General features: G+C 44.6%; 1 protein-coding gene across 6 annotated transcripts in view; it reads right to left on the minus strand.

Annotated features, from left to right (window-relative positions):
* EFCAB11 (EF-hand calcium binding domain 11) overlaps nt 1-13,878 on the minus strand; it is a 191,497-nt gene that overhangs the window by 37,188 nt on the left and 140,431 nt on the right. For all 6 annotated transcript variants that reach the window (XM_021099597.1, XM_021099596.1, XM_021099595.1 and 3 more), the window contains one exon: nt 278-349. In XM_021099597.1, the coding sequence (XP_020955256.1) occupies nt 278-349 (72 nt within the window). The remainder of the gene's footprint in view (nt 1-277; nt 350-13,878) is intronic.

The following is a 13,878-nucleotide window of genomic DNA, read 5'->3' on the forward strand; positions in this document are numbered from 1 at the left end:
GTTGAGAGTTAAGCGGAGGGGTTGGGACCACCTCCAGGGCAGTGTCAGCAGCAGCCTGACTCAGGACTGCTGGCCACGTGGAGGGGACTCCCTGTTATAACCACCTCGAGGATTCCGAGATGCAGGCAATTATCAGCACCTGAAAACCATGACGAATTTAATGGAAGGTATGCAGCATTACATCATCGGTGGAGTGGAAGTTGATTTTTAAATACATCACAAGCCATTCTGGTCTCCCCTGAAACTGCCAAAAGTAGTGCACAATAGCTCAGCTTACTTTTGTCCATAGTTCATGGCATATTCGAAGTCTTTAAAGCTGACGTGGTCGTCTGAATCTTGATCTACTTCCCTGGAAAATGAAACAGACAGTTATTTACAGGCTAGTTTCATCTCACTTATGCATCAAGAGCACATCAGAATCTTCACTTCTTTTTGTGTCTTTGTGAGAGGCACCTATTCTATCAACTTGAAGGCTGAGGTCAATGCCTATCTTTTTTCTTACAGTGATAATACCTAAGGTGGAAAAGAAAGGAAAAGGTATTTCTTAAAACCTACAGAAATAATACAGTTAATACATTTAAAGAATGTCGCCAAATGCACAGGTTATATCTATAAAAAAAGGGAGCAGTGATGGTTTTTCTCGACTTCTGCAAATTCTTTCTGTGATATATCAATAAATATACATGCATTTGTCAACCAAAAAAAAAGCAAGGCAAGAGGCTGAAGGCAAGAAAAGGATTTATTTGGGGTTTGAAGAACTGCAGTTTGGGAGACACTGATTCAGGTAACCCCGAAAGAGTGTTCCGAGGAAGAGACAAAAAGCCACGGGGTTATTAAAAGTTGCTTGGTGAGAATTGTGTTTGATTCTGATTTGTGTCAGAAAATACTTGTCCTTGAGGAACCACAAGGGTGCTTTGGGGTAGGGGTCCAATAAGCAGACGGATTATTACAAGTTATTTATGGAAAGGGTCCAGTCAGTATCTTGAGTTTCTGGCAGGTGTCCTAGATTCATCTGGACAAAAGATTTTGACAGGAAGTCACACCTCCCGGCTTCATTTTAGAGAGCTCTCTTAGCAATACCAACTCCATTTTGGTCTTCTTTTCATGCATTACACAGCAGAAGTGTAGAGTAAAGCATTAAGAGACAAGGAAAACATTTTGGGAGTTAGTTATAATGACGGGGACAGGGACTGACATCCCACCTCACACTGTCTTTCTATTGCCTGTCTCACTGACTCTGTGCACAGATGCTAGGATGGGTCTATTTGACAGACATTGAGCCTAAAGAGGTCCAGCCGTTTCCACAAGATCATGCTGCTGGTAAGTCACAGACTTGAAACTCAAATCAGGATGGTTCGATTCCCAAACCAGGGCTCTACACTCCATTCCACGTCTCCCTACGTAAACGGGATGTTCCAGAGAGAAGTGGTGGTGCTGCAATTCCCACGCAGCTAACTCTAGCGCTGAACGTTTTCGCTGGCTTTATTTATGGCCTCGGAAGCTTGGTTAAATCCTCACAAACACCTGATAAGCTTTTCTGACTCCTGTGAAAAGAGGTGAAGATGTGAGCCTCTGGCTGGTCCCCTGAGGGTCTGGGTGGCCTCAGCTGGCTTGTCCCTGTGTGTCCCTAGAGCCACCGAGACGGGGGCACTGCTCCTTGAACAGAGAGCAGAGAAATGGCACCCATTCCACTGGGTTAAGATAACACATGTCCGAAGGACCAAATCAAGGCATAAGTAATACATTACCAGTGAAAGTGGGGTTTACTTTCAGAGTGTGTGTGAAGGATAACTGATGAGTGGTGGTTGGTCACAATTCCTCTTTGGGGGGTATTCTAAAATAATACATTACACGCCTTATATGGAGCTCCTGGATTGGTGCAAATTATATTGTGTCGAAACAACAAATGGTCTCAACCATGACATAGGGCTTTTTAAAGCAAGGACTGGTCCAATTCACAGAGCCACTAATCACTGTAATAGTTTTAAAGCAAGGCTTTTAAAATATTGAATTCTAAAATAAACCTTCTGAATATTTCATGCCAAAGTCTCTGAAGTCTATAATGGTACTGGATAGAGTGATAATAATTTTTCATTCTTTTGAAGTAGAGAAAAATCCCTACTTCTCTGCCCCAGGGCAAAACCATGTTTGCAGTATGTTAGTATAAAATGATTGCAGACTGTCGGAGCCATTATTCTTGTTATTCCTTTTGGTAAAATACACATGGTGATTTCATGCTATACAGGACCAAAAGCAGAATGTCAGATACCGTCTAAGGGATTAGACATAATCAGTATCGCGTGTTCCTGACTACAGAGGAGAAAGCATCCCTTTTATTAAATTAGATAATTGAAGATTCTTACTATTGCCTAGGCATTTCTTCCCAAGGAATTGGACGAGATAAACGGCCGTTTTTTCTTTCCCCTCTGAACTGGTATGATTCAACTATATATCTCATAGCATGAGTGAAGTGGACAACCCAGAAAAGTAATGTTTCAAATAAACTGTTTCTGATATATATTTGGGGGGATGTATTTATTCATTCATTGAGATGCTGGATGCTTGTAAAAAGGAAATGCCTTTGCCTGGTGTTCTCAGTAAATAAACTTTATTGTGATTGCATTAATTTCTTATTTTTCTTGCTGTTTTTGCCAGAGCTTCCCATCATAAAATGGGCACCATATAACCAAGAGGTGTTAAAATGGAAAAGTTTATTCATAAGCCTTGGAGTGGCATTTCATTCACAGAGTGAATGAAGCAATGTCATGTTTATATTTAGAATGAGACATGGTAAAATCCTGTCTTCCAATTTTTCCTCTGCATCATCCAAGGTCGTCTCAAGGAGAATGAAGAGGAAATTCATATTTCAGAGCTATAATTTTAAAAGAGAAAATACTGTTTTTCATTGCAGATGGAATTATTCTGAAGAAGGAAGTTTTCGCAGCGCCCACACTCAAATCACCGAGTGAGGGGAGAGCAGATGCAGTTGGTGGGTAGAATTACTGGGGTGCCCAGGAGACAGAGAAAATGTCTTTAGGTAAAAAGTTTCATTGTTTCTCTTTGTATCTTTAACCCTAAAAGGAGTATACCCTCCTGGTGAAACTAGAGGGTGCTATGTGGGTGTCACTGACATGGCCTCAACACTAAAAGGCCCCAGCACGGCTCACTCCAATGAGAAATCAGCTCTGGGAAGGCAAGAACTTTCTCTTGTGTGCGGCTGTGTGCCCACCTCTGAGTCCATGGCAGGCAGTGAATGTTTGCAGAGTGAATGAAAGTATGGAATCAATTAATCTGGGGAAACGGAAAACATTTTGAATTAGCAACTGCTTCCCAGGAGGTCTGGGGGATGAAGGAAGGAGAGTACTAGCCAGAGAAATGATACGCGCTGAAGAAGGCACGTAGGGGCCATCACGCAGGGATCCATAAGTGAGAGTCAATTGTGGTCTCCACGGCCAACTGCATTGTGTAAATGTAGACCAGGGACAAGACAGACCAGACAAGAAATGGACTCTGAGAGAGGAGGTTGAAGAGTAGAGTGAGGGAGGGAAGCAACCCCTTGAGTGTCAGGCTGAACAATTTAGAAAGAGAAGGAGACTGGAAACCAAGGCAGAACACTGGACAGTTCTGAGTCTAACCTGCCCTGTAGCTGAAGCCCAAACACTTGACTCCAGTTAAATAATTGCTCTTTTATCAGACACGAGCGAGCGCGCGCGCGCGCACACACACACACACACAGGCTTGTATTTCAAAACTGGCTTTTCAAAGGAATGAACAAAGCTCATATAGATGGATGAGAGGGAAATAAATTGCTGTGAACAACAATAACTGCTTTCTAGACATGTAAATCCACTTAAAACGAGAGGCTTTGTGGTTTGCTTGTTTTCGAGGTGCAAAAGGGAGAGCTGGAATTGATTTGGGGAGTAGGCACTCAAGAGAGCAGAACTGCTCTGTGTCACTCAGTGTGAACAATTTAGGGCCATCTGGGTGGGAGGAGATGACAAGCAAGCTAAGGAGGATGCAGGATGAAGGGGCTAGAGAGGGCAGGGTGGAGGCTGCAAGGGGACGTGGCCCCCCAAAAGTCCCAGTGGTCAAAAGTCCTTTAATTACCTGCTACGCTATGTGCTCTGAACTCATTTGTGTTGTGTGTTAGAACCTCTTCCTTTTCCTCACCAAGGGGTGTGACAGGCACACAGAAAGGGGGGATGGTGTGGCTGGGGTGTGCGTGCTGAGGTTCGAGGCTGCTGAGGCAGTTAGGAGAGGAGTTCAGTCTGAGGAGAGAGCCAGAAAAGTAAGTGGGGAATGGTGAGATGGTCTGTCAACTAAATCAACGCAGAGAAATGAGAACTCAGAGCCACAGGCCTTCTAGAAATTTGTAAAAGCCTTAGGAAGTGCTTTAAATTCCACAGGGTGCAGAATGGGAGTTTCAGGCAATGCTGGCTGGACTTTGAAAGGCAGAAGACCCCAGGTGACACTGGGGTACATTGAGAATTTCAGGTAAGACAAGACAGTCTGTTCAGCTGAATTCCAATAATTTTCATGGCTATTAAAATGTTTTGACTCATTGGATAAGTGGTTATAATTACTTTTATCACCATGAGTTTTAGCATTTGTCTCTTTATATCCTGATTTTTTAAGCAAGATTCCACTCTCTCCTTTTTGTGATGCTGTGTGCATTCAGACGGCCCAGGCGAGATGTGCTCCTGTGACCCAGGGGCTAAGTGGTCCCCATCCTGAGAGAGCCAGGGTCTCATACTGTGAATTTTTTATCAAGCTAGGCTGTAGTGCCGCTCTAGTATTACATTCTGAAGAGAAATACAGGCTGTTCTTGCATTGTAAAAATATGTAAATAGCAAATGTTTCTCACAAGTAGTAAATGTTTCTTGTGCAAAAATAGTTACATCATACCAATTTCCTGTAATGTTTTGAAAATGATTTTTGTTGTACAATAATTTGAGAGTGCCCCATGGCCACCTCCAAAACCAGCTTTCAAATTGTATTAAGAAGAAGAAAAAGAGGAGGAGGAAGAAGGAAAGAAACAAAGAAGGAATTGAGACAATGGAATATTTTCGATTAAAATGATAAAGGAGCTCCTGTCGTGACTCAGTGGAAACGAATCTGAGGAGACAGGTTCGATCCCTGGCCTCGCTCAGTGGGTCGAGGATCTGGCATTGCCATGAGCTATGGTGTAAATTGCAAATGTAGCTCGGTTCTTGCATTGCTGTGGCTGTGGTGTAGGCCGGTGGCTACAGCAGCTCCGATTCGACCCCTAGCCTAGAAACCTCCATGTGCCACAGGTGCGTCCCTAAAAAAATAATACATGATAAAGACGATAAAAAGTGACTTTTTTTCTTTTCTTTTTTCTTTTTAGGGCCACACCTGCAGCATATGGAAGTTCCCAGGCTAGGGGTCAACTTGGAGCTATAGCTGCAAGCCACAACCGCAGCAACGCAGGATCCGAGCTGCATCTGTGACCTATGCTGCAGCTCACAGCAACACTGGATCCTTGAGCCACTGAGTGAGACCAGGGACTGAACCCTCATCATCATGGATATTAGTCTGGCTCTTAACCTGCTGAGCCACAAAGGGAGCTCCCAAAGTGACTTTTTAAATGGAAACAAGAACACGAAATGTTTATAATTGCAATCTTAGAAAAATTATATACTCATGTGGGTATTAGCTGAAGATGATATGCTAAACACAGACTTGTCTTATGGGTTATTTTGGCTTAAGATATTCTTTAATATTGTTATCTTTTTCAACTGAAGGACTATTTTCTTTCTTTTTTGGTCTGAATTTTCTAAACAAGTGACCTTATTTCACAACGTATAAATCCTTGACAGCTAGAACAGGATTTCAATATCAGCACTACTGACATTTGGGGCTGGATCACCCTTGGCTGTGGGGACCGTCCCATCCACTGTCAGTTGTGAGCAGCAGCCCGGGTTTCTCTCCACGAGATGTCAGCAGCTCTGCCCCCTCCCTCCCCAGCTGGGGCAGCTCAAACTGTCTCCAGATATTGCCAAGGGTCCCTTGGAAGACAAAACTGTTCCCGGTTGAAAACCACTGAGCTAGAGGAGCAATTTTCTAGACTATTCCAGCTAAAGCTATACTTTCTAGAAAATTGCTTTCAAGACTCTTTTTTTTTTCCCCCCCTAAACAAGTGATTTCGGGGCAGGCGAGACACACATGTTTCTGGGGATGGATTACGCAGATAATTGCCTCGACACCCTGCCTCGGCGACACTGAGGTTTTGAATGGAACCCAGAGAAGACCGCATTTGAGAGGCCAGCTCTCGGTGGTGATAACAGAGCCAGGGGCAGGCGTATCTGTGTTCGCAGCACATACACTGACAGGCGGCAATTATTTGGAGTCGCTGTGATAGTCACACAGGGTGTTGAAAGTGGATGATGCCGCATTTGGTTCACCTGAAACATGAAGGAGGCATGCAATGGGGAGGCGATGATTGAAATGAGAAAAGTTTTCGGAGTGGAATTTTGGGGGTGGGAAAAAGACTCTCCTCGCTGCCTCTTTATGGAATAATTTAAAGGAAAGGCAAAACTGCCGGGACATTAGGGACAAAGCTGTCACACTGACTGAACAGTGGGAGGAAAACTTCCCCTCCGAGCAAGGAGCCCCCGCTGGGCTTGAGCGGACCCGCCAACTGAGGATGTGACGCTGACAGCTTCTCCGCAAACAGCCTTCTCTGCGGGGACCCCGCTGCTTCTCCCCACGGCCTTGCTTGCCTCTCTGTTGATGAGAATCCTGCGGGGCTCAACAGCTATTCAGTTGGTAATATGTTGTTTTTAATTAATTAATTTATTTATTTATTTTGGTCTTTTTAGGGCGGCACCTGAGGCATATAGATGTTCCCAGGCCAGGGCTCGAACTGGAGCTGCAGCTGCCAGCCTACATCCACAGCCACAGCAACACCAGGTCCGAGCTGCGTCTGCAACCTACACCACAGCTCATGGCAATGCTGGATCCTTAACCCACTGAATGAGGCCAGGGATTGAACCCTGGTCCTCATAGATGCCAGTTGGGTTCCTTACCACTGAGCCATGATGGGAATTCCCTATGTTTATTTTTTTTTCATATTTATTTGTTCATTTAATTTTTCTTTTCAGGACCACACCTGTGGCATATAGAAGTTCCTAGGCCTGGGGCTGAATTGGAGCTGCAGCTGCAGGCCTACACCACAGCCATAGCAATGCTGGAAATAAGCTGCATCTGAGACCTATGCTGCAGTTTGCTGCAACACCAGGTCCTTAACTCAGTGAGTAAGGCTGGGGATTGAACCAGCATCCTCACAGACCCTACGTTGAGCTCTGAACCCACTGAGCCATGACAGGAACTCCTGGTGTGTGCTTATTAATTTTACGTTTTTAAAGACATGTGTAAAGACAAGCCATTCAGATATACAGGAAAGTCAGAAGAGCCATGTAGACGGTTCCTGGTCTTTGGTGGGTTCCCGCATGGCTCTGACCATGTGTGTTGCCCTCCATTCATGCCCCACCTCACACTCTCCACCCATCTTTGGCTCCAGCCACGCCTGGCCGCTTCCCATCAGGTGCACCACGTTCCTGCTGCTGTTCACCTGGGACTGCACTAACACCCGGACACTCTGGAAGCACGAATAAAAGGAATTAATGCCCCATAGGTGACTCCTGACCCGTGAGGGACCAGGTGTCAATGGATAACCAGTTTTCTTCTGTCCCTCTGAGGTGGTTCTCTGGGCTCATGGAAGGTTCTGGTGGGATGGAGTAGCTCTGAGAAGTAACAGACGTGGCAAAAGGCCCTTATGCTGGGCTTGCCCTCATCCTCTGCCCTACTCTTGCTCACCCAGGTTGTGGCCCAAATGAGCAACCTGCAGGCAAGCCCTCCCCTAAAGCTCTGCTTTCAGGAAGATCCCAGGCTGACACGGTGGAAAGTTTATTTTGAGAGATGAAGTTCTCACGGGACATTTAAATCAGCAGCAGCAATAGCATGTCACATCAGATTCTCATTCAGGTAAAATGAGAGCTCGCTATTGAAACAGATCAGACTTTCTTCTATTTGGAAAGTGATTTTTAGAGCAAATTAAATATTGCCTTTAAGAAGAGCTCTGAAGTTTGAAGTTCTAGGCAATTGAAATGCCAAAGTCAACCCGAAAATGAGAGCAGCGGTCTATTCTTCACTGTCTCATATGCATGTCTTATTTAATATTATTTAATCTGCCAACAAGAAATCGGATTATTAGACTTTGGGTGAGGACAATATATTCCTCAATATAAGAGAGTTCTGGAGTTCCCGTTGTGGCTCAGTGGGTTACAAACCCCACTAGTATCATGATGATGCAGGTTCGATCCCTGGCCTTGCTCAGTGGGTTAAAGATCCCGCATCGCCACGAACTGTGGGGTAGGTTGCAGATGCGGCCTGGATTTGGCATTGCTGTGGCTGTGGTATAGGCCGGAGGCTACAGCTCTGATTAGACCCCCGGCCTGGGAATCTCCATATGCTGTGGGTTCGGCCCTAGAAAAGGCAAAAAGACAGAAACAAAACAAACAAAAAAGAATGAAATGAAAAGGATCAAAGGATCGCCTGGAAGAAGAAATGACCCAAGCCAGGCAAAACGTTGGCCTCATTAGGACTGGCTTAGCCTCCTAGATGGAAGGCTCAGTGGATGATGCAGGTTTCTTTCCCAGCATCCTTCCCCCCATCCTCTACGCTGCTCAGTGACTGTGTGATTTGGATGGATGGATCCCCACCTCAAGCTCCAGAAGTGGGGTCGAACAGGCCTATATGAACCTTTTTCTTTTTTTCTAATCTTTTTAGGGCTGTATCTGTGGCATATTGAAGTTCCCAGGCTAGGGGTCGAATTGGAGCTGCAGCTGCTGGCCTATACCACAGACACAGAAACTCAGGATCCTAGCTATGTCTACAACCTATACCACAACTCATGGCCCCAATGGATCCTTAACCCAATGAGCAAGGCCAAGGATTGAACCTGTGTCTTCATGGACACCTGGCAGGTTCATTACTACTGAACCACTACAGGAACTCCTAAATCAACCAATTTAATCACACCCTCCTTACTAGAATGAGTAATCTAAGGAATCACTGGTTAATTAGTACATGGCATTCTTTCCCCACTGCTGATGGGTACAGAGTTGGGTCAAGCATAATGAGCCTGGGAATCTTGTTTGCGAGTTGAGAAAGGGGAAGCTTGTTTACTGGACAGCTGGGGTGCAGAGGTGAGACTTGATATGACAAATGTCCCTTTCCTAACACAAGGGCACGAACTCCACAACCTTTCTGAGCCAATGATGTTTGATCCCCAAATTTACGCCTAATTTTTTGGGTCTTTTTTTCAGGGCCGCACCCAGGGCATATGGAGGTTCCCAGGCTAGGGGTCGAATCGGAACTGCAGCTGCCGGCCTACGCCAGAGCCACAGCAACGCAGGATCCAAGTCGCATCTGCAAACTACACTACAGCTCATGGCAACGCCGGATCCTTAACCCACTGAGTGAGGCCAGGGGTCGAATCTACGTCCTCTGGATCCTAGTCAGATTCGTTTCCGTTGAGCCACGAGGGGAACTCCTATGCCTATGTTTTTAAATGTGAATTATCAGCCTGAAAAATGGAGTTCTACACAGTGATGGGAAGAGTCAAGAATTAAAGAGTGTACTGGAGCCTAATCAACTAGGTCTGAAGCATGCCTGATTTCAACACTTAGTCACCTGACCCAATCCATCTCCGGGATTGTTAAAGACTGTCTGAAATAGATTTCCTGGAATTTGCAAATAAAAGCATTCTTGCATACCAGCTATCCCATCTGAAGTCTTTCCTATACCTTGCAATATCTGCTTGCTAGATAAAGAATGTATAAGTACACTGTCTTGGAAATAACTTCCATTTTATTTTATGTTTTTATTTTTTATTTTATTTTTTGTCTTTTTCTAGGGCCGCACCTGCAGCACATGGAGATTCCCAGGCTAGGGGTCGAATCAGAGCCGTAGCTGCTGGTCTACGCCACAGCCACAGCAACTCGGGATCTGAGTCATGTCTGCGACCTACACCACAGCTCACGGCAACACCGGATCTTAACCCACTGAACAAGGCCAGGGATCGAACCCACAACCTCATGGTTCCTAGTTGGATTCGTTAACCACTGCGCCACGATGGGAACTCCATAACTCTTCCATTTTAAAGTGAACCCTAAAATAATTCAGATTTTCTCTCTAGGCGCTATCTCAAGATTATCCTCCATGGTTCTACATTCTAAAGAAGCGACGTTCCTGCTGTAATCCCACGAAAATCTTCGTGGACTGCCTTAGCTGTGATCATGTGTTGAAAGAGCCTATTGAGGGGACCAATGTGGTATTTTCCCTAAAGAGTGACAGGGATGGGCTCTCTGGTCCAAGAAAATAAAAAAAAAAAAGAAAGAAAAATGGATGCGAAATGCAGTCACAGCTGGCAAAAGTGATTAACCATAAATAATGACTCACGTTTTTCCTATTTACTAGGTTTTAAAAATGAGGAGTCTTATTTAAAGCTAGAGATACTTTAAAAGGAGGAATGAATGTACTTTTGGTCTGTCTGATGATTGACTACTTGTGCACATGTGGATAAATGCAATCCGCATATAGCCCGACGTCGCATTTCTGGCAGCGTTTTCATATTCTCTCTCTATCGAGTGTTTTAGCAGAACAGCTAATAAATAGTGACAGGATCTTTTTTTTCCCTCAGTTTGAATCTCTGGAGGAGAGATTGTGATGTGAAAAAAATCAGCACGGAGCAGACAGCTTTAAGAAGAAAGAACAAAACCCAAAGTGAGCCTCTTTGAATTAATTGTAGAAAATCTGGTTCCTGTCCTTTCAGGTCACAAAGTCTGCCATCCTTTCCCCATGTTATAGCTGTGCAAGAGGCCCACTCTGAATATGGCAGGGAGGCAGTGGGGTCCTCCTGAAAAGGTCCAAGAGGGAGCTTTCTCTCTCTTTGGGGTGGGGTGCCCCTGGGCAGGCTTGAATTATGAGCTTCCCACTGGTCAAGCTGAATGGTTGGGCTATGATTGCTAAGATGTGATACACCTGTAAATTTTGATGACTCGATGCCGGATCTTAATGGACAACAAGTCCCCTTGCACAGAAAAGTCCAAAAAGGCAGCCCAACCCCCCGTAAGCAATTCTTAGCCTTTAAAATCTAGTTTGAGTCTTAAACCCTGTGGACAGTTGTCAGGAACCATAAACACATATAAATGTAAATGGGGAAAAAAATGATCCTGCTTCCACGGTGTGAAATACCAATGGCGGTAAAGCCATTTCTATTTCAAATATATAATCACTTCAGCGGAGCTATCTAGTATCATCTTGAACTTGATTATGAGATAAAAGAAATGGGACAGAGATGGCAATCATTTAATCTCTTAAGAACAGCTATTTTGAAGAGCTTTTCACTCTGCGTTCAATAGATTTCTAGCAGGTTATGATCTGGCTTGAAAGAAAGCATAATGATGAGGAAAATTATGTTTTCAATAACACATGCTTTTACAGTACAAGTCCTTCCACAAAGGAGGCAATAAAATGAACTCTGACCACTTTCACAGATGGCGTAATGGCTCAGTGCACAGATGTGGCCTCTCGGAAAGCAACAAGTTCATATCCCTGATTGGAGGTTTAGGAATGAGCTGAACTTTCAAGTGTAATGTAGGAAAGATGACATACTTCCCGACAAGAAAGCTTGTGGGTTTGGGGGGGCTTGGAGAGATGGACTCAAAGAATAAAGCTTAATGAGCGTCATTGTGCTAATGCAACAAATAGAGTTGAAGTTGAAATATGAACTATAAACATCGAGCCACTTATAAATGCCCTGGTCATAACGCTGTCCGCCACTGTCAGAGGGGAGGCATGCTTTTTAAAAAGCAGACTTCCTCAGAGTCATCAATTGTCAGAGGAGTCTTATTTTCTCTAGTAGTAGGGTGTTTTCAAGTGGAATATAGGTTTTAATAATACATGATAGAGGGACTGCAGAGTTTTTGTTTACTTATTTGTGTTTTCCTTTTTCAGGAAATTCGATAAATAGAATCTAAAGTTTCTCTGGATACATACATATGCCAGAAGAATCTTTTTAAAAATGATGATACCAAAACAAAATAGAAAGCCTCGTTGTGATTACCGGCCCAGGAATTAATGAATGAGAATGGTGCGCGCGCGCCCACACACACACACACACACACACACACACAGAGGAACTGAGCCATGGTCAGAAGAGGCATTTCAAGTTGGTGGGGGAGAAAGCAGATGGGTAGGAAAAGGAGCTGGGATCACTCATTATCCATGCTGGGGTGGCTTAGAGTCTGTTTCCATGGCGGAGCCTGCTGTACGTTCGACAACACTTATTTCTTTCTCTTCCTGAGCACACGGCTAAACCACATTTTCCAGCCTCCCGTGCAATTAGATGCAACTGGGAGTACGGGCAACAGAATGATAATAATATAATAGAGAAACAAAGCATATCCATTGCTCCACCTAATTAAAAGCACTCACATTTCAAAGGCGTGTACAGGACCTGACAGTCACCCCAGGGATGGTGCCACGGCCAAATCCTGAAAGATACTCGCACACGGTGTCAGCAGAAACCCACGAGGAATCCAAGGGATTAACTCTGCCTAGCTTGGTTATAGGAACAACATTACTTTAAAATCCTACCAAGGCAGAGTGGTGGTGTTTTATCATTAAAGGAGAACGCAGGAATGCACAAAAATGAAGATTTTTAACTGTTTCACACAGTAGTTTTAAATAATCCAGTGGGAAAAATCAGATTTTACGTCTCAGGCCATTTCTCAATGACACGTGCATCCCTGAGCCAATAGAAAATCTGGCCTTACTTCAGCATAATTGTAATAAATTATGTATGTTTTTGTTTACAACATGCTCCCAGCATTTAAAACCTCTGGGTCTGTGGACAATAATAAGCAACATAAAAAATGAGTAACGTTTCATAATGAAACAATTCCCTCAGATTACTGGAAGTACCCTATTAATAAAGTCCACCTATAATTCCAAAGTCACACCAAAGGAAATGACCACGAGGGCTTTTTATAAGAATTTTAGTCAAAACAGATGAAGGTTCAGAGGGCATATGTCAAGTGTTTAGAAAATCATGAAGGGCAGAGACAATGAACATGGCCGAATTCATCAAGTCCTGGGCTGGAAACCAAGGAACTCCAAGTGCAAGTGCAGAGAGAATACTTTAGGGCTGAGACCTGGAAGGGCTTCTTCGTAGAACAGCTAGAAAATAGGCCCCCTTTTTTTTTTTCCTTTGGCCACACCTGTGGCATGTGGAAGTTCCCAGGCCAGGGATCAAACCTGCAGCACAGCCGTAACCAGAGCCACAGCGCTCACAACACCAGATCCTTAACCTGCTGAGCCACCAGGGAACTCTGAAAACAGGACTTCTTGTCTATCCCTACAAGAATAATTCCCAAGGTAGGTATGGGGGTGGGGGAAGAAGAGGGGTGATACCCCGCCCTCAATGAGGCCTCACAAAGGGCATGATGCCCCCTGGCCCAATCCTGACAGGCTTCTCCCCTCCCCTCCAGCACTGAGAATTACTCTCCGGGCGGGCGACACAGTGCTGGGGGCTGGTGTGGCATTTGCCTTTGTGAGTGTGTGGCTGAGCTGAGGAGGATCTTCAGAGGTTTCAGGCTGAGAACAGAAGCTGGCTCAATAGGGGGTTCACTGATGCATAAATCACACAGGGACATTGGGGTGTGTGTATATGTGTGTGTGTGTGTGTGTGTGTGTGTGGTGGGAGGGCTCCTCCTAGCCTTGGGAAGAAACCAGGTTCTCCCATCAAGGATCCCAGTTTCAGGGATTCACCTTCCTGGCCGCATCTAGAGT

This window comes from Sus scrofa, chromosome 7 (genome assembly GCF_000003025.6).
Source record: "Sus scrofa isolate TJ Tabasco breed Duroc chromosome 7, Sscrofa11.1, whole genome shotgun sequence".
In the NCBI taxonomy this organism is placed as follows: Eukaryota; Metazoa; Chordata; class Mammalia; order Artiodactyla; family Suidae; genus Sus; species Sus scrofa.